Source organism: Coregonus clupeaformis, chromosome 35 (genome assembly GCF_020615455.1).
Source record: "Coregonus clupeaformis isolate EN_2021a chromosome 35, ASM2061545v1, whole genome shotgun sequence".
Classification (NCBI taxonomy): domain Eukaryota; kingdom Metazoa; phylum Chordata; class Actinopteri; order Salmoniformes; family Salmonidae; genus Coregonus; species Coregonus clupeaformis.
In genome coordinates, this window is record NC_059226.1 from 7,563,187 (window position 1) to 7,590,104 (window position 26,918).

The window sequence follows — 26,918 nt, forward strand, 5'->3', positions numbered from 1 at the left end:
GCAATAATTTTGAGATCATTTCAAAGACTTGATAGCCGAGCTACAGCCAAGATGCGTATCTAAGGGTTGTTTGACCTGTGCTTTCTTCCTGACGGCTGAAGTTCAAGATTTGTCCTCAGGCCTGGCCCTGGCTCTTTCTTTTCCCTGGGTCACTTTGACCCAAGGCTGTGAACTCAGTAATGCTATACAAATGTCATGCATCATTAAACTGACATCTCCCATACAAGGCGCCAGCGTTTAACCTTCGAACATTGTCCTGCAGGCAGAGAAGAGCAGAGACCCCTGGCAAAATGAACAATGATGTTTTATAGACAAGGTCATGTTGAAAAAAGAAAAACCACACTAGCACAGTGAGGCAATGTTTTCTCCTCACAGCAGCTTCTTTTTAGAACTTATTCCTAAGACTTTTCTCCTCGGTTCCTGTCCGATTACCATTTATTCTTAGAGGTTGCCTGTTCTCCCTCTGTTTCCCCCTGAGTAATTCAAGTGAAAACCTTCCAGGAACTAAGTTCAAAATGCTCTCTGAATGTAAATTCAATGCAATAAAAACAGGTCAGCACAGAGAAAAGTGAATGCAAGGTCTTCCCACAGATTTGTCTGAGTGAAAAATCTCCATGTATTACTCCCCATATCCTTAATCATTATGTTGTTTTGGTTTTATGACCTTCCATGTTTCTACACTATCCAATGTCACTTCCAAGATGTGTGACTTCCAAGATCCAATGTGACTTCCAAGATCATTTTATGATGGCCAAGTTGGAGAAACTTTTACTACAGTAACAATGCAATGTGTTTGTGTGCGTTATTACTCAATTGGAAAGAGTTGTCAGCGATTGAAGCTATTGAAGTGACTGGTTTACTGCTCATTTATTGTGTACTGTGACCTGATTAGGCCGTGGTTTGATCAAAGACAGTGGCAGACTCTAACATTCCTCTGCAGCAGCCATCTCCTCAAAGCAAACGACCCAAGCGCAGTAAACAGACAGGACAACAAGCTGTGCTGTCTGCTACACCCCACCGCTTTGAAGCTTTAGCAATTCCATGTTGGAATTGTCCCCAGACACAGACACAGTGCATTCCATGTGTGTTGGTCAGGATTCAAGATGGAGTCTATTACAACTATAGGACCTGGGCCTGTATTCATAATTTGTCTCAGATTAGGAGTGCTGATCCAGGAACAGGTCCCCCCTTGTCCATATAAACATATGATCTAAAAGGCTAAACTGATCCTAGATCAGCACTCCTACTCTGAGACGCTTTATGAACCCTGCAGAACACTGACTATCTGACTGCCCAGCGGACACAAAACTGTTTGTTTGTCAGAGACGGTTGAAATGCAACCGCTCTTCTTTCATCATCCCACATAATGGAAATTACTCTACAATTGTGGCACAGTTAATCATATTGTGCAACCTCCATTTTAGTTTTATACAAATAAGTGGTGCAGGCATGATCTATTCATGAAGTCACATACAAACAGATGGTGAGAGAGATGATGAAACCATATGGCTGCAACAATGCTCTGTGTGAAGTGTTGTTATTTGGTTCATCATACTGACTTCTCTATTTACAATAACATTGTGGGTTTTGACCATATCAAGGGTGTTGAATGAGAAGCTAAGCAGATACATTTTGTGGGATTCTAACTAGAACAGACTGTATGATTGCAGTAAATAGTGGAATAAATGCATGTTTTTGGGGATCCAGGATCCCAGGGCATAGTTTATGTCACAGTGAACAGACGGGTCTTAGTACTGCTGCCAGAGCAACAAGCTGCCATGGGAACCAAGGGGCTTGTGTGTTGTATGGCTGCTTGTGTCAGAGATCTGCCTTATTGTTCTGCCCTCCCCCTTTAGTGACGGCACACTTTCCCTAGAGGTTTTCACATACAACATCTGTCCTGTGCAGGCCCCTCTGCCCCCACCACTGGCCCGCCCCCTCTAGGAAAGGCCAGAGAGGGCGCCTCTCTCAATAATGCCTGGCCACACACACCTGCTGAGAGGGTCAGGGGTCGCCGACCAAGGCATGCACACATTACCCACAACACAGCAGGACTCCAGCCTCCTGTCAACCAATGGCAGGCCTGGGGTTTCCCTCTCTCCCAACGTTCAGGAGAAAGTCATACCCTCTCTCTAGTTCCTGACTGTGTCTTTTACAGTCAATGTAAAATCTTATGGATGATTATCAACCAATTAAGTTATATGGCAATTTGTTATCGAATAAGGTTCACAAAGAAATGTCACGCCGAAAAAAAACACACAGATCAAAATGTTTCACAGAGAATGACTGTGATCTGCTGGAAAGATCTGTTGTAGGGCATTAACAGGGTTTATAACAAGGAATTCACTTTGAAACGTATGATGGGTTCAACCATTCTAGATGTAAGAGGATTAATTCTCTTAAAGTACTTTCATCTATTAACTTTGAGAAATTGCCCAATTTCAATGGGTCTTACAAACTACATTTACAAACCACAAAGCATCTGCTTAATCTCTTGTGGTATGTCCACAATGTTCCACTGAAGTGAAAAATGACCGTTGAGAGCACTGATAACCTTGGTTTTATGTAGGCGAACTTCACATTGACTTAAAAAAGTACATTTCCTCTATATTTACAGAAAGTCTATTCGGTGAGGCCCTCCTGCTGAATCCTCCTGTGATTGGTGGATATGTGTGTGGACAGAGACAGGGACAGAGAGAGGGAGAGAGCCAGGGGGCGTTCCCTGTGGTGTGCCCTGTGCATGGTGTTCTCTCTGTGCTGTCTGCTGCCTCGGAGGACCCTGAAGGAATCACCCACGCCAGGCCCTCATCAATCTGGCCACACATTCCACAATGACTGACAATGGGACTCCACTCTTTCCATGGCAGATGGCTTGCCTTGGGCTGTCCACGCCAAGCTCCCATTGTTTACCCTGGGTTTAAAGCTGCTTGCCGGGACCGTCACTCCACCCACTTCAGCGCCAGAGAAGGGACGTTTAAATGTAGAAGATGAAATATAGATGTTAGGTTTTTCTGGAACAACTGGTTACATGTTTAGGGATATCACTTACTTTTTAGATGAGAAATACTTTTTCAAGTGAAGTAAACCCAGGGAGTTTTGTTTTGTGTAGTTGGATTTACATTGTGTGAATAGGCTGCAGTCCCATATGGATAGTGCTAAACCTTTATTCCCACAGGAGTCTCTGACACAGTAGGAGCCAGGCTAGGCCCCAGCACCAACATGGCTTCAGGCTGTACGTAGCACCATACTAAAACATGTGATCCTGACTATACAATGTGTCTGTCCCCAGACTACAACAGATCAATATAATGCAAAAAATTGATTGATTTTAAGATTCTATAGATGCTTATAGATTTAACTGATGAAAAAACAGGACAGTATGGTGTGTACTACTTTTACTGAATGAAATGTATACCAAAAAATAAATTTCCCCCTCAAACTAGGGTTGTGATGTTGGGGTCATGCGGCATCGTTGCATTTCACTGAGTGGAAGAAGCTCATACTTAGCCTTTTGTTTAACAACCTCACTCACACTCACAACCTGAAAATGGAGGGAAGAGACAGTTACTCTTTGCTTTGTGACATGGGCGTCCGCGGACGTGCTCACCAAAGGCATCGGGGATAAACCAGCTTTGACCAACTCTATTCAGCAATTAGCATAAAGCTGCCCCTCTTAAAGAAGTCCCCCTTCTAAACTTTTGTCAGAGGGTTCACTGTGTTTAACACATCTGTTGTGTCCCATGTCTGTGCAGCCCATGGACAGGTCTATCTACAGCAAACCCTTTATTCTGCTGTGAAAAGAGCTATACGGGCCCTTGATAGATTGCCTTCATTTCAATGAAAATGGCAGCCCCCAGAGAAAGAGAATAAAGGAGAGCCTCCACTTCAGCACACCCCCCCAGCTTAAAGCCCCTAAAGCTCCCTTTAAAACGCTCCTCTTAAACAGTCTGATACGGAGCATAATCACGTAGAGAAAAGAAACCATGTCTGACCAAGTTTTATGTTCTCCCTTTAAAAGTTGCCCCTTTTTTTTGCGTTAACATGTCAGCAACTTCAAAGAAAACTGTTATGGTGTAGGAAATGGGTATCTAAACTCAACTTATGCAATAAACAGTGATAACATTAAAAGAGAAAAACTTGTCAATGATAAGTGTAAACAAAACATAAAGATATACATTTAAAGCCATCTGCAAAGTTGGTTGTTTGGAGGCTGGGGTTTATTTCTAAAACACAAAAACACAACAAGCGATAAGGTTTGACAGGTTGATGCTATATTTATTTCATTTAACTGACCACATGATGAAAAGTGATGTCAAGCAACTGATGTTCTGGGACATAAGTTCCAGTTGCAATCAGTTGGTTCTAGTTGTCCCACCAGGAAAGTGACCAAACAAAACAAAAACATGAAACACTGTAGACTTTTTTCCCAAACACATCCAATCATGTGGACTACTGTTGTCCATGGTTACGCTCAAACATCTTAACAAATATTTTATTTATATTTCACTACACGTCAGATTGAAATAGCTCTGGTCATAATCCCAGCCACAACTTTCAGATTTATTTTTGTACAAAATCATCACAACAAAGAAGACTGTTAGTTTGACAGTTCATTTGACCATATCTACATGATGAAATCCCCATTGAGACAAAAGGACTCTCATCATCCATGTGAGTGGTAATAGGTCAGTTCAAACGGTTTGCAGGATGTTTACCAGCGAATGGCAGAGATGTGAGCATTAATGGTGAGGACAGTACCAGGATGGGAACACAATGGACAAAACTTTTTTTTATTTTTTTTTATGGGTTAGTGCTATTAATAAACCAATTGAAGTTATGGGGTCAAACAACATGAGATAAGGCTTTAGCAGAATAGTTGAAGGTTAATATTTTTGACCCTATATTCAGGTCTTTGATTTTAAGGCATGGATCCCACATTCTGTAAGCATGTCTTTGCTAGTCTGGATTAAAGACTAATTTAAAAGAGTATTTTACTGTGAGCATTTCTTGTCTTCTTTTGTTGTAGGGTAACCTGAGCATTCCACTCCTGCTAGAGACAGTGTAGACCTACTGTTATCAGAGAAGAAACCCAAGCAGGGATCCTGTCCTGTCTCTCCCAACATCCATTTGTCACAGTAAGCCCTTGTTGTGACATTCACTTGAGCCAGTTACATCAGTTCTAGTAGAATCCATCTTGTCACAACAACAACACACTGAACAAAGGACACCCTTTAAGAAGATGAAACACCACTCAATAATCTGCTGATATGGTTAATTTATTACGGTAAGCTTTGGAGCTTGAATGCATCATAAACAAGTATAACTTTTGTTCTTCTGAGTTACATGGTTCCCCCCTAAAAAATACTATATTTCATAATGTTTCCAATACAAACATTAGAAAATAATGATATGAGTCATATGTCATAACAAATAAAAATATTAAAATGTCTCCCCAATTCTCATCATATTTCTTGAGGGCAGCTGAACGTTCAAACAGAGAGCTCTTTTGATTTTCTGATGTTGTGAAGTCCCAATAGTGCACTGGTGTATTGGGGCCAAATATATCCCCTCTGTATTGTCTATCTGCTGGAACGAGCCCCTCTAAATCAAAATGGACAGTTCTGCACCAAGACAATGGGTGCCATTGTTTCCTGCTGAAAGGAGAGCATGTGCTTTGCTAATGCCGCACTTGCAGTAGCCAACCTCCGGGACAACTTCTACATTCAGCCTTTGATTAAGGAGCACAGTTAGCCATGGATGACTTCCTCCAAGGTGCCTGGAGGTTGTGGGAAAGGCCCAGCGAGAGAGTGTGGCCTCGATTGGGGCTGGCACTGGTCGCAGTGAATGGCTCTGTGGAGGTTAACGATATTGGGGAGTGCCCAACAGAGCCAATGGGTTCAGTGTGGGGAGATCACATGATCACAGTCTCAGTCACAACTTGTCTTGGGGACAAAAGTGATGGTGTGTGTGGGTCACTGTGTTTGTGTGTGTGTGTTTACTAATGAGGACTTAGTAGGGGAGCTTTAGCGATCGTCCCCTCCCCACCACATCATCAGGTCATATGAGCACAGATGCTCTATGAAAAGGAAGATAGACAGGTGGATCTCTCGCTCTCTCCTTGGTCCCCAGACAGAGCTGCCTTGAGGGAAAAATGACAATGTTTGATGGGATATTTTACTGTGACAAAATGAAGTTGATATAGTTAAATGTTCTATCAAAAATTAAGAAATAAAATGTGGGGAGATGACACTTGAAGATATAGAGGTATGCATGCAGTAGGACTATATCCCAGTAAAGGCTAATCCTGCTCCCCATGATCCATGCTAAGGGGGTGCTAGCTAAACACAGGCTAAACACAGGCTAACCCAGGCTTTACAGTCTAGCCCATACCCAGACTTCTGGGCTGGCCTGGGCCTGGGTGTTTATGTTCAGTCTGATCTCAGGCACATCTGTGGTGGGCCGTGTGGCTGGCTGGCAGGCAAGGCTGTGACTGTGATTAGCATGGCGCCCGTATGGAGCAGTCTGAGGGGTGAGGGGTCGCTGCCTTGTGAAGGAGATTAATACAAGAGCGTAGGCAGGGAGGAGCACCTGCTGCTCTTCTACTCTACAGACTGGACTACCAGAGTCATGGGCTCTCATAAAAACACCCGGCATCTCCATAAACTAACACTATCTAATCTGGCTTTGGGACTGTTGTCACCCCATGCAATGCTGCAAGTCTGGCACACATACTATTTCATCACAATACATGGCATCTAATTACCTGCGAGGAATTCTTAGTTGATATTTGTGCAATGTCATAGTATAACAAACACAGATATTATAACATAGTTGTGATGGTAGTCTGTGGTTATCAGTGTTTATTCTAGAGACATTATTCTACTAATTCTGCTCATTTGACTGACCTGCTGCATGGGATCTTTGCTTATAGGTAATTTGATCCATTCCGTCCAGTCATATAATGGACCGTATAGTTGCACCAGGCTCTAAACCTAACCTGGTCCTCATTGATGCTCCCTGAGGGAAATCAAAATGCTTGTAACTTCCAATAATGCTACAGTTTCCCACGGTTACTATGACGGCTAAGCACAAGTCTGATTACCCACAGGGGTCAGATATGCAGTATGTTTCTCTAATACCACATAGGTAATAAGTCGTAGCCATAGCCATATGTAAAAGCACAAAATACAAACAATACAATGATTCATAATCTATTTATTACTTTCATTTAATAAAATGAATATTGCATATAATATTAATCATATTCATTTCATATTTTTAATGGTATTTATATAGGGTGAACTTAGATAAGCCCCTGTTGCATTCAGTAAAGGCTGACAGTTAAACAACATTTTACATTTACATTTCAGTCATTTAGCAGACGCTCTTATCCAGAGTAACTTACAGTTAGTGCATTCATCTTAATATAGCTAGGTGGGATAATCACATATCACAGTCATAGTAAGTACATTTTTTTCAATCAAGTAGTTATCAGCAAAGTCAGTAAACTTAGATATGCCCCTGTTGTATTCAGTAAAGGCTGACAGTTAAACAAGGCCTATGATTAAACACCTATTATGAGAGGATCAGCTCTGTTAGACCCTCCACAAGGGGTAGACTGCTGCCCTGTGTGATGGTGACATGGAGGTGATATTGTTTTCCCTCAATTGAGTTGTGCCAGGATTGAACCTCCCTCAGCAGCAAATAGAGCAGAAGATTCCCTCAGCTGACTAGGATGAACAGTCTGGGGAGCAGAAGGCTGTGTGTGTGTGTCTGTTTCTGTCTCTGTGTGTGTGTTTTTTGTTTTACTATCCTTGTGGGGACTAGAAGTCCTCACAAGGATGGTAAAACATGGTCCCCACGAGGACAAAGGCTATTTTAGGCTTAGGGGTTAGGCTTAGGTTTAGGGTTACAATTAGGGTTATTGTTACAATTAGGGTTAGGGGTTAGGTTTAGGATTAGGTTTAGGGTTAGGGTAAGGGTTAGGGGTTAGGGAAAATATGATTTTGAATGGAAATAAATTGTAGGTCCCCACAAGGATAGTAAAACATATGCGTGTATATGTGTGTGTGTGTGTGTGTGTGTGTGTGTGTGTGCGTGTGTGTGTGGGTGTCAGTGTGTTCACTTGAGTGCAGATATGTGTGTGTGAGGGACACCTCATTATCATTCTGCTCTGCTGATATTGCAGACAGATAGAGAGACAGACTGGCATTTGTGCCTAGCAGGTGGTATCCTCAGCATGTAGCATGTGGCCAGGCCTGCTCTACCCCAGTCATACAGATGGCCAAGCATGACTGCACTAAGCCTTGTTTACGTGTGGTCCTTGGTTTTTGAATTATTAATGGAGAATGGCTAATCAGTATTGAGCCATATGAATGTCTTGCATTAAATAATGCATCATAAGATGGCAGTGGTATATAAAAAGTTTAGTATAACAACAACCACAACTATTTATGTGATTATGTTGGATTCAATTTGCTAGTGGAGGAGCCAAGAAGTGGTTTATGTCATTTATCACAAAAGGAGAAATGGGAGTAACTTGCCATAAATTCTGTGGGTTCCAACAGGAAATGCAGTCTTAGTATCCAATGTCAGTTCAATTACCAGTTAGTCTTTAGTGATTAGCTAGTCCTCTTTGTGTCGTCTCTCACTGGTTTTCACATGGCAGTAAAGTCGTTTAACAACCTTACAATCACATCTGCTTTACATTCTCGGCTGGTAATTCCCCTGGCCTCCCATGGTGCTATCCATTAAACCCTGCTCTCTGCTCAGCGTCACTGATTTTATTTATCCTGGCTAAAAGCTAGGACATGATAGAGGGATGCTACTCTCCAGATACCCTACAAGACACAAGACAGAAGGTTATCAATCAGGAACTGCTTGGGTCTGAAACAATATCGATGAAATAATATGAATCATCACATTTGGAAATAATATGAATCATCACATTTGACATTTTAGCAGATGATCTTATCCATAGCGCCTTACAAGTGAGTGCATTAATCTTAAGATAGCTAGGTGAGACAGCCACATATCACAGTGAAGTACATTTTTCCTTAGTAAAGTAGTTTTATTTTATATAAAAAAATATTTGGTAATTTAGCAGACGCTCTTATCCAGAGCGACTTACAGGAGCAATTAGAGTTAAGTGCCTTGCTCAAGAGCACATCGATAGATTTTTCACCTAGTCGGCTCGGGGATTATAACCAGCGACCTTTCGGTTACAGGCACAACGCTCTTAACCACTAAGCTACCTGCCACCCCAAAGTCAGTGCTAGTAGGTAAAGACAAGTGCGAGTGGGGTTTTTTTTGGATGAGAAAATAGCTTGGAGAAAATGAATACTTTTTTAAGCCTGAGTATAATGGAAAAAGAGTGTGTAACTGACACTGCAGAGATGCATTAAAAGTAGCTGTGAAGCTCTAAATGGATTACAGATGTACTATAATATCACTGATTGTGGTGATAATTGACCCGGAAAGCCTGGCCTGTCTGTCATTGTTCTCTGTGGTGTATTATGAAGGACACAATGATAGTGCTCTGGCAGGGCGAAGGCCCTCGGCATCACACACACTTTACAGGCAGGGCCTCTGTTTTTTTTTAGCAGACACTCTTATCCAGAGCGACTTACAGTTAGTGACTGCATAAATAAAAACATAAAAAATTCATACTGGCCCCCCGTGGGAATAAAACCCACAACCCTGGCGTTGCAAACACCATGCTCTACCAACTGAGCTACATCCCCGCCGGCCATTCCCTCCCCTACCCTGGACGAATTGTGCGCCGCCCCATAGGTCTCCCGGTTGCGGCCGGCTACGAACCAGGATCTCTAGTGGCACAGCTACCACTGCGACGCAGTGCCTTCGACCACTGTGCCACTCGGGAGACTCTGTTAATGTAGAGAGTGTCTCCCCTCTGCCTGTTGGGAGCCCCCAGGCCCCTGAGGGTAGAGAAGTTAGGGGGTCACACAGAGTTGGTCATTTCCAAACAGATCAGGTATCAGTCCCTTCTGAAGTGTGAGGCTCAAGGGAAGACTATGCCCTTTTTACCTGTGGTCGGAAGGAGACTGGTAGGAAGATATGTTACACGGTTCAACCAAGAGAAACTGTTGATGAGGGAAGTCAGGGAAGGGGGCCGCGATAGCCCAACATGTATCATGGCTAGTCTGAACCGAAACCACCTCAGATAAGTTGTTAATACTAATCCAATATTGAATTTTTCCCATTTCATTTAACATTTACATTTTAGTCATTTAGCAGACACTCCTATCCAGGGTGACTTACAGTTAGTGCATTCATTTTAAGGTAGATAGGTGAGACAACCACATATTACAGTTATAGTAAGCAAATGTTTCCTCAATAAAGCAGCTATCAGCAAAGTCAGTGCTAGTAAGAAAAGTGTGAGTGCAAGCAAGGCAAGGGTGCAAGTATTTTAACAGATTTTTTCAAGGGAGGGGGGTTGCTATGAGATTAAATCTAATTTCCATTTGAGATGAAGTATTTCACACAATATACATACTGTATCACTCACATAACCCACACCTAACCTCAGTTGAGTCTAACCTCAGCAGTTTCCCATCGGAATCCCTCCCAGGCCAGCTCAGCAGTCAGTCCCGTGAGATTCTCACACATTGGCATGCCCTGTCATTTATACAGTATCAGTTCCCAGAGCTCCATTCTTCCACCATAATACACAGGCAGACTGGGTCCCCAGCCTGCATCTCTTCAGATTGCACATCATACACAACACAAAGCCCTCCCAGGAACATGGGTGACAATTGAAAACAATCTAAACAAATTCAAAACTTGCCACTCAGTGTCCCCTCCAGCATCTATAATTGGAACTGTCCAACTAAAGACAATTGAAGTTCTCACTAGTTTCCTATGTCCCTCCCCCAGTGTAACCTGTCAATCAGCAGTGGTTCCCAGGACAACATGGGGTTAGACAAAGGGGAAGTTATGGGAAGCATTAGTTAGGTTGAAAGAGTGGAAGTAGGGCAGGGACGGGGGAGAACAGTGGGAGTCTGAACAGTTATGCAAATATCCTGTGCAGCTCTATAGTTGTGGAACAGAAGAGGAGAGGAGAGGAGGGTTGAGGAGAGGAGAGGAGCAGAGAGGAGAGGCAGACTAATTATGACACTGAAAGGACACTACGCTCACTCTATATTATACACTTGGGACAGGAAGCTAGACTTGCTCTGCGGCTGCTCTGATATTAGGACCAGCTGGGGCTCCTGGGTGGACACAGCTCCTGATTTCACCCCTCGAAAAGTTGTGGATTCTAACTTCAAAGCATTGATACAGTGCTTTTCATCTTGCTGAGGTTTTTTACGCAAGCAATAATAGACCACCCCTAGGACAATCACCATACTAAAGAGACAAACTAGGATGGCCATAATAAAGTGGGTAGCTGTTGTATGGTTTTGTAACAGCTACTCACTTCGGGAGAATAGCATACAAGTATAATTGACTCTAAGAGCATTTCTTATAGAAAAGACACAGTATGTGTAGTCAGTATGGGGTTTCAGGTTTTTAAGTTCAATGTCCTCCTTCTTAAGTTTGAGGTTTTGAATATCAGTTTAAAAGCTGTTTTTGTAGAGACCCAGGCTGTACATCCTCTTGAAGTGATGGGGGATCTGAACAGTGATGGTGGCCCATGTTTCAGAGACTTATTCTGTCTCTCACTGTGATATGTGGCTGTCTCACCTAGCTATCTTAAGATTAATGCACTCACTTGTAAGGCGCTATGGATAATGGACGATGGACGGGGCCATGTTCCGTCAAATCTTGGGTGAGAACCTCCTTCCCTCAGCCAGGGCATTGAAAATGGGTCGTGGATGGGTATTCCAGCATGACAATGACCCAAAACACACGGCCAAGTCAACAAAGGAGTGGCTCAAGAAGAAGCACATTAAGGTCCTGGAGTGGCCTAGCCAGTCTCCAGACCTTAATCCCATAGAAAATCTGTGGAGGGAGCTGAAGGTTCGAGTTGCCAAACGTCAGCCTCGAAACCTTAATGACTTGGTGAAGATCTGCAAAGAGGAGTGGGACAAAATCCCTCCTGAGATGTGTGCAAACCTGGTGGCCAACTACAAGAAACATCTGACCTCTATGATTGCCAACAAGGATTTTGCCACCAAGTACTAAATCATGTTTTGCAGAGGGGTCAAATACTTATTTCCCTCATTAAAATGCAAATGAATTTATAACATTTTTGACATGCGTTTTTCTGGATTATTTTGTTATTATTCTGTCTCTCACTGTTCAAATAAACCTACCATTAAAATTATAGACTGATCATTTCTTTGTCAGTGGGCAAACGTACAAAATCAGCAGGGGATCAAATACTTGTTTCCCTCACTGTACGGTGTCACATAGTCGTCTGTACACACAGTGGAGAGCATATGGAGAGGTGGACGTGGCAGTGGAGCCATTGTCCTGGCGGCATTTATTGAAGGGTGGGTAAACTCTGCACACGGAGCTAGCTGGAGCTTGGCAGCATCATCGCTGTTGGACTTGATGGTTTGATGCTGCTGCTGCTGCTCATCACTCTCCTTCTCCTTTGTTTTGGTACTTTGACAATGCCAATTTCTGATATCCATCATGGCAGGTTAGCTGGTTTGAGCTAGCTAAATAGGCTAAGGCTAATAACACTAATGCTTTTTACAGCTAGCTAGATAAATATCTCTGTGACATATTTGGTGCTTTTATCTCAAACTTGTCCTCCTGAATTGTCAAACAATGTTTCCATAGAAAAATGGCTGCCCAGGGCCCCAGGTGCCAAATCCGGGGTGGCTCTTTATAATTTCAGGTTTCAAACATCTACCTCTGTGACAAATTTGGTGCTTTTAAAAAGTGCACGATTTAGTCAAATTGTTCAGCTTATTTTTCATTAATTCATATTAATACAGAAAGCATAGCAAATTGTGGGGTTTTTGTTGTCCTAACATTATAGAAGGGTTGAAAAAAAGGCTTGAAAAATTATAACGTTTTTAAGTGGGCACTTTCATGGTTAAAGAGATAGTTCACCCAAATTACAAAATTACATATTGGTTTCCTTACCCTGTAAGCAGTCTATGGATAAGGTATGACAGCAATCCATATTTTGGTTTTGATTCCCTGGCCACTGTTTCAAATGCTAACTTTTTACATATACTTTCTAGCGCGGATCAGAGTACCAAATGCTCCAGGATCAGGTTCATACAGGGGATATGTTAAACTACCCTAAATGGGTCACCTTGTCCGTCCATGAAGTTCAGTACTGATGTCATGGTGTTTGGTAAACCACTGTTTCTTACAACGAAGTCTCTCAAGTGGCTTGGAGAGTGGTTGAAAAGCTTCCAAATAGAGCTGCCCGACAGTGACAATGATCATAAAAGTAGTCTTAGATCCAGTTAGATCATCAATGTCAATAGTTATGATAATGTATTTAATGTTTGAATACATAAATCACCCCAGGATTACAACATACCGTACTTGATGGCTGTGATAGATCAGACTGGGAAAACCATCCACAAAAAAATAATATATATATATTTTAAAAAACTCAAAAGTCTTAACACACCCTTCGACTGCTATACAATAGCTAGCTCTGGTTCCCACATAGGCATGCAGCATTGGTCTACTTGAATGAGAATAGGCCTGATGAGCTCACTGGGCAGTAATGCTTGAGTACTTAATGGAATCCAGTCATCACAGTGACATGTTGCATTATCCTCTGGATCTCCGATTGTGAAGACCCAGCAAGGTAACTAGTGGCCGGCTGGGGACAAAACGACACTGTACAGGTTGAAGAAAAGCCATTCATTCCAACAGAGACCACTTGTCCTCAGGCCCTAGTTGCCACAGCCAGTACCCACCCAGTTCAAATTCATCATCTCCAACTTTACCATCACATATAGTTCCATGAGCATAAAATATAAATGAAAGCTGTTAACAGGTATTAGAACAATTAAAACTATGGATGCTGTAATAAATCAATTTATTCTCCCCTTTCTCCCTCTTTCTAACTCTTTCCAAATATCACAATAATTGTGGCAGTAATGTAGCAGTAACTTCGGAAAGAGAGGCTGTTTGGGGTGCAATTGAGTCAACAAAATGTTTTCACTCTGCCCAACATGAGTACCATAGCAATATGTTGGTGTTGCAAGCCGAATAGAAGAGTTTCACCCAGGCCTTTATGGCAGAAGAAGATGGAGTCAGTTGAACATGCCTGGACATGTCAGAGTGTAACCAGACCTGGCGCTGTACTAGGTTGGTCATCTAATCCACTGCCATAGTACTGTAATCAATTAGATTCACTGGAAATAAAGCACAAGCCGCCCACAACAACTGCAACTGGCAACCACACACGGCACACTCTGCCAACGCATGCAGAAAATGACTATTCCAAAAATCTATAAATATTCTGTCATGTCCAAAGAATTTAATGTATAAGTCAAACTAATAAAAGCTGTTTTCTTGTTTAAAAAAATAAATAAGGGGGTGCAACTCAATATTAGGAAGGTGTTCCTAATATTTAGTACACTCAGTGTAGTATGCCTATAAAATATGTGACAGTGAAAGTTTGTATCTCTCTCTCAGAGAAGGCATGTGGGCCTGGGCCTGAGAACCAGTAAATGAGAAAAAGGCAGCAGGAGAAGCCCCTGCCTCTGTTTATTCTCCCAGCATGGACACACTAGCACTGATAGGATTACAGGTCACACCAGAAGTGAGAGCCAGGGGACAGGTCGGCCCCTCAGAAGTGGGTTTCAATTTCCTTGCCCACCATTCAACATTAGAGGATGCTCTCCGCAGGATCATAAGAGGCAGAATGGCTCGCTGCTTGAAAGACAAATAAATAGAGCCTGTTCTTCTATATCGGTCCACAATACACAGATAGAGTTTCCATCAAGTTGAATGGAACCGCTCCAAAGAGACATAAATGGGTTGATTTCTCTGTAAAGTAGGCCATAAGTCAGGTCTGAGTCTGGGACACTCCCTCTGTGGGGATATTAGTGTATTCCCGCTCACCCAGCAGAGAACAGAAAGACGCTCCGTCAGCAAGGTGTATGAGCAGGTCTGTGTCAAGAAACAATGAATCAAAGGGAGGAAAATATGGCTTTATCACTGCGGCTACTTGCAAAATATGTCCACTAATACATAGAGACCGAAAGAGAGAAGAAGATGGAGGAGAGGTTTGAGAAGGTCTTCCTCTCAGACTCAGAGCTGTGCTCATTTCTGCTTATTGGTACCATATTCAGGAACAACAGCATGACCATGCCTCAAGGCTTACAGAAGGCTCAACATTTTCCAGACATGACAGAGAATCCAGGGACAGAGAACTCATAAAATACTTAAAATAACTACAGCACACAGTTCATTCAATAAAAGGCAAGGACGATTATACTTTCCAAGACATATTAAGTTGTTCTTTTCGAGATGCACGTTCCTTTTGACTAACAAGTTGAAGTCTAAGCATGTGATTGATAGATTATATCCTCAGAGATACATTATCATCATTACCGTATGTTTCCTTTACTGCGTATGTGTCTGTTTATAGTCATGTTATGAATTAGGATTCCTTCATCTCCAAGAGCAGCAACTTTGGTCAAACGCTGAAGAGGAACGGAGATGAAAATAAAATAAATAGAAAATGTATGAGTACAGGATTTGCCCAGAGCGATATGTAGCCTCTTTACCATGTACAGATGCTTCCTATGGACGCACAGAGCAAGTTGAAACTGTATTTAGTCCGTTTCAGCAGTGAGTGTGCAATCTTTCAGCACTGAGTGGATGTGTTTTGTAAGTTTCAGTTGTGAGTACAAGGCCTTAACAATAAGTGGTCTGACAGAGACATTTTTGTGGCTAGACGCAAACATAAAACACAACAGTAATATTCCTCAAACTGACCTCAGAACTGACAGGAATGCTTTACCTCCCCTTTGTGCATCCATCCTACAGTCAATGAGGAATATAAATAGCACCCTTCTAATCATAACCACCCCACTCAGGCCCCCCAGGCCCTCTCTATTCAGATTCCCAGAGATGTTCAGAGAGAAATCAAGCGCTGTTGTGTTTATTGGTGGGTCTGTGGGCACTCTCTGGTGGAAGTGGGATACTCTTTACAAAGGGGATTTCATTTCATTGGAATTCAGCGGTAACATCATTAGGAGGGCTCAGGGATAGGATGGGGTGGGGTATGGTGTGGTGGGGAAGTTTAAGTGGCAAAGAAGGTTTTCTTTTTCTGTTGTTGCTGTCAGTGGAGGGAAGACAGCAGCAACAATGGAGATGGCTGGCATGAAGCTGGTATAGAAGTAGGACTTTCACTTTGTACATTTCACCCGCCATTTTAACAACTGTCATTGTTCCAGGAGTCCAAGGTGCAGTCTGACCAAAAGCCTTTTTAGAGGTGGGACGAATCTCTTGCAGAACCAGGAGAAAGAGCCTGTTGATCCAAGAAGAATGAGGGCCAGGGAGACAACCCCCCTCCCTGGTTTCTTATACTTGTTTTTTAGCTGCCTTTTTGTGAGGCGTTTTAAAAGATGCACAAAAGGACTTGTCGTTAGGAACAATTCGAAGTGAAAGGATTACTTCTCAGCAACGTTTTGTGAATTTTGTTTGATAAAAAGACCACCTTTCAGTTTGTTTTAAAGGGACATTTAAGGAGAAAGGCTTATTGGTTCTTCTCCTCCATTTCACAGTGTGTTCTCTTTTGCCTTAAACAGTCCTTGTGATGTCAGGTAAAAAAGAGGACTAGAAGTATAATTGGTTATATCCATACCAATTTACTCTGGTTTACTTAGCTCAACAATAGAAGTCGAGGGGTAGAGCATTAGCTAGACGACTTTGCAAATAAGGATGGTCAGTGTTAGAATATTCTCCATATGACTTTAAAGCTAACCAAAGGATGATTTCACATGACTCACATGCTTTTTTACATCAAACATTTTTGATGATTCTCTACCAATAGTTTGCTTGGTCCATTGGCCTTCACTGGTCTGAGACTAAGACTGGTAGGAGTGAGTGTGGGTATTCAGACCTGTCACTGCCAGCTGCATGGCAGTCGGTCTGCCGGAACTCACGTCACGTCTAGGGTCAGCCACCCTCCACCAGAAGGCCTTCACTGGTTGAGAGACAGAATTTAAATAACAAGGGCTGAGGAATTGCCAACTGTTTAAAGCCCTTACAAGGTCAATGTAGAATAATTGCATTTGCTTGGCTGGTGAACAAGCTGTCCACACTTGGCAGAATTTGAATAGGTTCACAAAGAATTTCAATGAGGAGTCCAACTTTTTACATCTGAGAGACATTAGTAAGACGTTATGTTATAGAGTCCACCGGTTCTAAATGTAAGTTTCCAATGGTTGGCCTAATCAATAATTGTAAACTCATAACTCTGCTCTGTAACCAAACTAAAAAAGTGCTTAATTCACAAGGATGTATGTATAAGTAGCCTAAATATGATCAAGATTTATTCAATTAGGCACCATCTCTTGTAGATTGTGAGTCTCAGATGTTCTTTCCACAAACTGGCCAACTAAAGCCAGATAGGGTTGTTAATTATTTAAGCCTATTTGAAAAATGCTACTTTACACCACCAGCTGCAGACATGGTGCTAACTGAAAACCATAACAAAGTCCACCTGCTGCACTGTTTTCTTAGAGGAAATCTTTCATTTACATTTTAGTCACTTTGCAGACACTCTTATCCAGAGCAACTTCCAGTTAGTGAGTGCATAAATTTTTCATACTGGCCCACCGTGGGAATCAAACCCACAACCCTGGCATTGCAAGCACCATGCTCTACCAACAGCTACAGGAGGCCCAGTCTTATCTGTAACTGCCATGGGACTTCCCTGATAAGGAAAACCACAGGATCTGATCCCCTCCTTAATCTCCTCCAGCTAATATTATTTATTTATTCAAACTTATATGTCACATACTCACACAGCAACATATTTTAATGTTCTATTTACCAAATTACCATAAAGGCCTACCTATAGTAGATTCAAGAACGAGCAAAGTGTCTAGTGCCTAGCAAAGTGGTCCTCTGTAGCTCAATTGGTAGAGCATGGCGCTTATAACGACAGGGTAGTGGGTTCAATCCCTGGGACCACCCATACCTAAAAATGTATGCACGCATGACTGTAAGTCGCTTTGGATAAAAGCGTCTGCTAAATGGCTTATTATATTATAAAGTGCCTAGGAAATAGCTGTAGGCTAAGCAGAATGTGAAAACTTTGGCGGGCAAGGAATTTAAAAGTAACAAGGGGCGTAAATAATTTATTAAGCACTCACCCACACGTCCACCTCTCGTGGGCGTGTCTACGATTTCGATCCCGCCCAGGGGGAGAGTCTTTTCTCAGCGTCCCCACAATAGAGCACAATGACACTTTACAGACCGCTCATGAGGCGTGGCTAGCTTGGAGGATAGGTTATAAAGTTGGGCTAGAACAAAATTTCAATGTATTACAATAATGCAGACGCACGGGACGGTTGTTTGATTTCTTTGTTCTATCTGGAGAGAATTACTATATGGACTTTCAATTTAGGTGATTCTCAGTATACAACTACGTATTGTAGTTTTGAAATATATCAACATGTCGAAAAGTTATGGTAAGAAAACGGTTATCTCTATAACCAGTGCAGGATTCACCTGCCTTCTGTTGCTCTTGGTGGTCGCGCAGCATCAAAGAGTTCTGGTAGATGAGGTTCCAAACGAGAGAGAGATGGGGACGCGCTCACTCCAGAGCATGGACACTTTGGCTACGGACGGAGTGAAGGCTGTTCAGCAACAGGTCAACTCCGAGGCGCAGGCAAAGAAAGGATTCTCTGCATATTTTTCCAAGTTGACCCGGAGACGGCGAGAGGCGGACAAGCCTGCAGGGTCCGCTCAGTCAGCGACAGATGCGTCCCCCGCAGAGGACATCAGTGCAGATGACATCTTCATCGCTGTCAAGACCACAAAGAAGTTCCATCAGTCTCGACTGAATCTCCTTCTGGATACCTGGATCTCTAGAAACATGCAGCAGGTAAGCCAACAATACAACAGTATTATCAGAAGAATATGATTCATTTGAAATCTTTCATGAAACAATCACATATTTTCATTAGGTTTCCTTTAGTAGGCTTAGGCTAGGAAATTTACCATAGGACACAATACTTTTACAAAAATAGGCAATAGACCTAATATTCTCCCATAAAATATGCTTTACAACAAGCCACCAATGAGTTGTTCAGTGTTACTGCTGACCCACTCAAACATCTGCCCCACTCATATGTCAGGTGAGATGTGGGTGATAACTGTTTGTTCCTGAACTGTCCATATTACCCTCTTAATTATGCAGAGTTCCTTAGGCTCTGTCACTTTTTATTCTGCCTTGAGTGATGCCCCTGAGAATGTAGGGAGCAGTTTCAGGACTCTGCACCCCCCTCTCTCTGCACCCCCCTCTCTCTGCACCCCCCTCTTTTTCTCTCTTTTCTCCCCCTCTTTTGGGTGTCCCTGTGAATGCCCTGGTGCAATGCATGCCTCACAGCAGCAGCTCCAGTGCTGTCCCCTTTCCAGGGCTAACAAAGCATCTTTCTGAAGGGGGAAGAAAAGCTTTCCCAGCCTCCTTGTCTCAGCTGCTCCATGGGAACGTGGGAGCTGTGTCTGGGTCAAGCAGCCAAGGGATGGGAAAACGGGGGCTTCGTTAAGGGGTTGCTAGGGACAAAGGGGTGCATCTATAGGGAAGTTTGTGCTGGGAGTAGCACGCTGAGTATGAAAATGCAGCCCTGAGAACCAAGCGCTTTTAGACTGGTGCACAAAGGCACTCACAGCCATAGTCGAGAGGAAACAGAGGCTAGTCAAAGTGATTTCATCCACTACCCAGAGTTGTCACGCATATTTTTCAAAAGTCAATTAAATTCTCCTCGGGCACAATCACACATTCTTTATCCACCTTCTTTTGAGAGCTCTTCTCTCCATCCCAAGCCAAACTCTACTCTGTTTTGGGTGTTTTGAATATGGCAAGGTTAGTCATAGCAACACTATCTCTCTTTGTATGCAGAGGAGGTGGGGTGAGTTGAGTCTGTTGCCATGAAAATTGAACTTTGAACACATAAGATGCATCACATTATCAAATACAGTAGCCCATTCAAATAACTCCCTCCATTCCATAATGGTATTTTACTACAGCCGATACAGGGAAAGTCTACATCTGGCCTAGTTCTTCAACTAGGTCACCCCCCCTGTCAATAAGGTTTGGGGAGTAGCAGTTTACATGGCCATTGAGTGTGCTGTGCTTACTGTAGTGGATGATGTAAGTTAACCCATCTCAGAGAGAGAGTTAACAGCAGGGTTTAATCAGGCAGCTGGTAGGATGCAGTGGAGACATAAAGAACGGCCTGGGCTTACAATACAAATGGGAGTTCCTGGAGGAAGGCTGACAGGTGGCCAGTAGTTGGAGAACAAAGGATGGTTCTAATGCCAGTCATAGGAATCCGGTCATTCCCAGCACATATGGACATCTGCACCCAGGTTATATGATAATGCACAACTGATGGACTCCTGTGGAGCTCCGCTGACTGCATCCAGTTGATCATGTCTGTAACTGGTATCTGAAGCTGGGAGAGATGGGTAATCATGGCATTCTGCCATCAGGTGAGGCCTGACTAGAACTGTGCACTGATTCACTGGGCAGATCAGAGCCCTGATTCAATTTCCAGCACAGGATATACACGTTTTCAGTTTCCTTACGCCAACGGGCTTGCTATCAGATGTTTACATGTAAATAGAGAGGGTAGATCCATTCTGTGATTACCATGTTGATGGAATTGTGCCCGTGGCTTACTGTGTCTGGCAGAAAAATATATCTGATTTAGTTTTATGGTCAGAAGTTTTGATGTTTTTTATTACATAAAATGAAAGAAGTAATTGGGGAAAAAACGATTTGTTTCAGAGAATAATTGGTATAGTGAAAGTCCCAATTGTTATTTGTGAGTCATAAGTTAGTGAGTATGCAAAAGTACTGTGATATAGTTTTTTTTTTTTTTTACAACTTGTTATTATGCACGGGTTGCTGAAATACTAGGCCCTTGTTTCCGGTGTTTCAGCAGATTTCCCCCCTGGAACAATGCAGCTTCCCTAGTGTGTGAGCCTCAAAACAATGAGAGAACAAACTGTGCAGCAACATAATTCTCTGGCTTGTAGCACTCTGGGACCTGCAGTACATAACTAGCTCCAAAACACAGGTTTAAATCTAGCTCTAAACTACAAATCAATGGGCATTATAAGGGTATTGACTTTGGTTGTGTGCGGACAGGACAGCTGGCAGCCTGGCACCGGCAGTGACATCATAGTGGTTTGATATGCATTCCATTTTTAATTGAGATTACATTAATTACCCAGCACTCCCACAATGAGCGTCTGTACGTCTGGCAGTTTGGAAGAAGACTTGGCTCCATTGTCGAGTTAATCAAATAGCCCTTCACAGTATGAAGGAATGAGTCTGTGAATATCCAGCTGGTCAGAGAGTGGGAAAGTGTAATTCTGTGTCTGTAGGTGGCCTGTTCTCCGTCCTGTACTGTAGTCCACACTCCAGTGACTTTAGTGCTGTGCCAAAGGCTAAAGGGAAGGGAGAAAGCGGCATGGTTGAGTGAGGGGGGGAAACGGAGAAGGTGGTTGTTGATGGAGGGAGATGAGTGGAGGGGAGTGCAGTCTGTACCCTTCCTTCCTGGGGATCTTGAGACAGCCAGCCAGGCACCATGCTCTGCTCAGACTGGGCCGTGCCAGGCCTTTCTTTGGTGGGGAGGAGTGCAGTGTCGTCGTCGTCCCCCCCCCCGTTTGAGTGACTACTTTTCTTTAATGTTTCAGTTAAGACAAAAGCCATTTAGCCCTTTGGAGACTTCTCTTTAGTTAACTGCTGCAGCTGTATGCAAATGCCAGCAAACATATTTAGAATTTACCCAGTGGAGGACTTTAACCAGAATGAAAACACCCGGCATTGTTCTATTGAAGAGGGCCAGCGTATGGGGTGGTGAGAGACAGGGGGAAACAGGGGATGGGTGTGGGGGTGAATGACCACACACAGATTTCGATTTACTAATCAGCAGTGAGATCCCCCCTCTCCCCCCTCCATCAGACCCTTTCAGTCAGTACCCGGGCTGCTCTGGCAGCTGCCTCAGTGATTAGGCTGTCCATTCAGCGGGACTTAAAGCAAACAGCGCCAGCCTCTGATCCCCTTACCAGTGAAACCACCACCCTTCCTTAAACAAACACAGGCCCAGGGCCCCGCAGCATCCATCGCACAACATCTGCTCCCAGTTTGTTGTGCAAACAAATCAGATAAAGCTTTGGCACCGATGGCAGATAGTACTGAACTGTAGAAATTGGAGTGTAGTTATTAGAAAAGTGAATGTCTTTGCCTTATCGCCCTCTGGCATGAAGTCAGCCAGCCCCACTGTTGAGATCCAGATCTCAGATGGCTGTTGCTGCTCAGCAGTCAGTGGCGGCAATCAATTAGTGGGAGTGTGGGGTTGGTTCAGTTGGGCTGAGTGGGCGCTGCTACCTGGCGTGTTGGGGCACGCGGCGGAGATAAGGCAGGTGCTGTCTCACCTGAGGGGAAGAGTAAACTGGCAACGGCAGACACACACAGGGCATGGGGGTGGGGGCCCTTTCATCAGCCCTGTTTGACTGACTGAGGGAGGGCTGCCTAGCACCTGCTAAACCCTACCCACCATAAAACAACTCCTAATCCATACCTGCTCTTTTAAGTGTGCCACTGAGGCTGCCTTTTGTTGTTAACTAAACACCAGCCTGCAGTATTTTAACCTTGACAGCTTTATTCTTTGGCTGCTAAGACCTTACTCTGTGCCACACAGGTGGTGCTGAAATTATTATTGGTGATGTCCCCAATGATATCTGTATGATGTGGCCGTCCATGATGTTTGTATTTCTATTCAACATGTTGGAGCTAGGGAGTGGGTCTTAAGGGTGTTGGGGGTCAGTGGTGGTGGGGGTTGAGGGGTTAGGTGTGGGGGTAGATGGTTGCCTCCCTCTTTGTTCTATGTCTGAGATGCTTTTGGGGGGCCTGCACAGTTGCCATGGAGAGAGGGGAACATCGCACAAGAGGCCTTTATTAGAGCGTGGCTTGTTTAACTCCATGTGTTTTCCACATGCATAAAAGACTGCTGATAGATGGTCATCACATTGAAGTAGATGTATGGTGACCAAGGACATCAGACATACTGTAGTTTGGAGTCAAGTTGATTCTTGTGCCACCATTTGTTCTGTGAGGGGCTTTGATTTCCTGGATTTCTTCTCCGACAACGTGAGCTGATGTATTTTCCATCTTTGTCTTTTCAGACTTACATCTTCACAGACGGAGAAGAGGAGGAGCTGAAGAAGAAAATGGGTGAGTTTGGGATTTTTCTGAAGCATTTTAGTTCTAATTTTATATTTATCTTAACCTGAACAGTAGCTGGGATTAGTTAACCATTAAATGTCCAGATTTGATAGTGTGAGAAACCAAGCCCCTATTTTAATCCTCATGGAAATTGTTGCTTTGAGCTCCTGACACTAGTCTTAGTGTCAGATGGTGTTAAGCTGTGTGAAAAAGGCTCTAACAGCGCTATAGTTCCAATTATTTGCATTAGCTAGCCAGTAAGATACTAGTTTAACTCACCATCTCCTCCCTCATTGTTCCTACAGGGAGTCACGCCATCAACACCAACTGTTCAGCAGCACACAGCCGCCAAGCTCTATCCTGCAAGATGGCTGTGGAGTACGACAAGTTCATTGAGTCTGGGAAAAAGTACGAGTCTATTTAAAGTGATGAATTTACCCAGGTTCTATGTCATTCTAGATTTGATAGGGATTATAGTTCTGATTGAAATATTATAACGCTTTAACACTGTTTTCCCCTCTTAGGTGGTTTTGTCACGTGGATGATGATAACTACGTTAACATGAGGACTCTGGTGAAGCTGCTGTCCCACTATCCCCACACCCAGGACATGTACATTGGCAAGCCCAGCCTGGACCGGCCCATCGAGGCCACAGAGAGGCTAGGAGACAACAAGATGGTAGGTGGACTCCTGGCCTGTGACAACTTTCCAATTGGTTATTAAAAGTTTGAGATTCTTCAGAAGGGTTGCATTACAACAACCTAACATGCTTTCTGTCTTTTTTTCTCTCTCCAGAGACCAGTAAACTTCTGGTTTGCTACTGGGGGAGCCGGCTTCTGTGTGAGTCGAGGTCTGGCTTTGAAGATGAGCCCATGGGCCAGTGGCGGCCATTTTATGAACACGGCAGAGAAGATTCGTCTGCCTGATGACTGCACCATCGGTTACATCATCGAGTCGGTGCTGGGGGTGCCTCTGACCCGCAGCAACCTCTTCCACTCCCACCTGGAGAACCTGCAACAGGTGTCCAGATCTGAACTTCACAAACAGGTGAGATATGAACGTGTGTCAGTCCGTTTCACTGTGAGAATAGAGTTTCAGCATTTATCAGAACTTATTGGGCAGGGTTGCTAATTTCTTTCCCGTATTTGCTTATTCCAGATCACATTGAGTTATGGAATGTTTGAGAACAAGAGGAACATCATTAATATGAAAGGGGCTTTCCCTGTGGAGGAGGACCCATCAAGGTGAGACATTACCCTCTGCATGACTACTAATACAGAAATGGAGATCCTACTCTACTTTAACTATCTTGACTGTAAAGATGGTATATATTTTTTCTCTGTTAATCTAACCTCCATGTCTCTCTCTCTCTCTCCCCTTGTGTTCCAGGTTTAAGTCTGTGCACTGTTTGCTGTACCCAGACACCGCCTGGTGCCCGCCTCAGGTTGCCTACTAGGTGACTGGCTCCTTTGGTATCCTCGTCCCCGCCGTGCCTCGGTATCTGAAAGGCTGGTGGGGACCCGTGTTTGGTATTGGACTGTGATGTCACTGTATTTTTGTTGCAGTGGCACACGGACTCTGATAGTTTTTCTGGGCTGCTGTGCGGCCCGCCTAGGGACATTTCCTTCCTGTGTGGTGTCTTGGCTTCCTCCCTGGCATAGGGGCAGAGGAGCCTGGCAGGCATTTAGTGCGATGGAGCTTTCTGCATTATGGCTTTGCAGGCAATCAGATGTGCTTTGTGTTTTAAATGTTGCTTGTAAATGTATTTGCAATTCTTATAGAATGTACTACTTATATATCCAAGCCTTTTGCCAGCTTTACATTATTAATTTGTTGAATTTCCATTGAATTGTTTGCCTTATTGTTCAATTCCTTTTTGTTTCTTCTGGATTTTGGAAGCCATTCAAGGTGATCCTTTTAGGTTCTATTGAAATAATCAGATGGTCAGAATTTCTGAGATTGTGGAGGAAATGGGTTTTCATTTTGGGCTTTTTGGTTGTTGTTTATTTTTGCTTGTTCATTTCAGAAGACTCCGGACAAAAACAATAATATGAAGATATTTTGGTGCTTTTTGTTAATGATTTGTCAGTGTTATTACTAATATGATTAGAGCTGGCAGTAGGCAGTTTTCCAAATGTACCCTCAGGTTATAAAATCTGAGGTATATCAGGAATAAGCACTTTTTCCCTTATTGATAGTTTTTAAATGAATTAATTGACAGAATTGACATCCTTAGATATGTTTCACAGCTGTGTCAAAAACAACGGATGTAATGACAACCCCAAAAATATCAATATCTCTAGATTTGATTGTATTTAATAACATTCCTTGCATTTGATAGAATCAGGGAACATAATATATAGCAAAGATATTGATTTTTAATGTTACAATCAACTGTTGATTTGCTTGAAGATGTTCTTGTTTAAAAATTGCACAGCTGGGTTTCAAATGGACTTTTGCTTGCTCTTGTAAAGTAGCTCAATTACCTCCAACTCTTCCACTGAGAGTTTATATTTACCTTTTAGATTACCACCAACACATGTTATACTCTGATACTTTTTGCACAAAATGGATTGATGCAGAGCCATTTATACTAATCTACCTTATTCCTCAGTGAGTATGTGGGTTGGTTTTGTATTGAGCTTTGCAAGAGCAACACCAGTGTTTACACACAGAGGTGTTCTTCCTCTGTAAATGACCCATATTGGGTAGGATTGTATATGTTGATTAAAAGCAGTATTTGTGTACTGTGCCTTTTTGTTGAAATGCTAAATGTGTATATTGATGATTAGAATGTAAATGCTTTTGATGACCTTGACATGTTTTTTACTGCTTGTTGTAACTGCTCTAAATGGCTGTTATTTATTCTCCAGTATCTGGATGGTTCTAATGTTCTATTTCAAATGTTTGCTTCTCAGGGATTATGATCAAACCCTGATGTTATTACCACAGGAAACACTGTGGTGCCTGAACATGATGCTTTGAAATAAAGTTGGATAACTGCTGAGAAACATAACAATCTTTGTTTCGTATTTTGTTTTCTATTGCATTCCATTCATAGCATGAGATTACAGATGATCTACTTCTACATAAAGGTTAGAATGGAATAAGCCATGTCCTTGTATCTTACAGATAGTGTGTGAACAAAATATAAGCCTATTCAATCAGGAAATAGGATGACCTTCAACTTGTCATGCTTTTATATGTCACTTTTTAATTAGAGGGCACACCGAGGCATGGCATAAAAACTATCATTGTGAACTCTGTCATCTCTCACAACCATGCCAAAGAAAAGGGCTAAATAGAAATGTAAATGCCCAAGTGCTTATTTACTCTCTCTAAAGCTCTGTGCTTTAAATGCTAAAGCATTTAGGCAAACATCTCCCAGTGAGTCTGAATGTTGGCCCAGGGTGTAAATTATAATGCTAATGGGACACACTTAAAAGCGACAACTCGGTCAGACTTTATTTATTGTTCTACAACACTGGGTATGGGAAAGGACATTGTTGCAATCGAAAGGATTGCGAGAAAATAAACAGAGAACCGCAGTGTGGAA

At 42.9% G+C, this 26,918-nt stretch overlaps 1 protein-coding gene across 1 annotated transcript; it reads left to right on the top strand.

Moving 5' to 3' along the window:
• The first annotated feature begins 18,424 nt into the window (after positions 1 to 18,424).
• Positions 18,425 to 26,370, top strand: LOC121550607 (beta-1,3-N-acetylglucosaminyltransferase lunatic fringe-like). Its single transcript, XM_041862934.1, has 7 exons — positions 18,425 to 19,009; positions 23,323 to 23,371; positions 23,668 to 23,770; positions 23,887 to 24,040; positions 24,158 to 24,409; positions 24,521 to 24,606; positions 24,752 to 26,370. Exons 1-7 carry the CDS (start codon positions 18,578 to 18,580, stop codon positions 24,816 to 24,818), a joined length of 1,143 nt encoding a protein of 380 aa, XP_041718868.1. The 5' UTR covers positions 18,425 to 18,577; the 3' UTR covers positions 24,819 to 26,370.
• Positions 26,371 to 26,918: the final 548 nt, after the last annotated feature.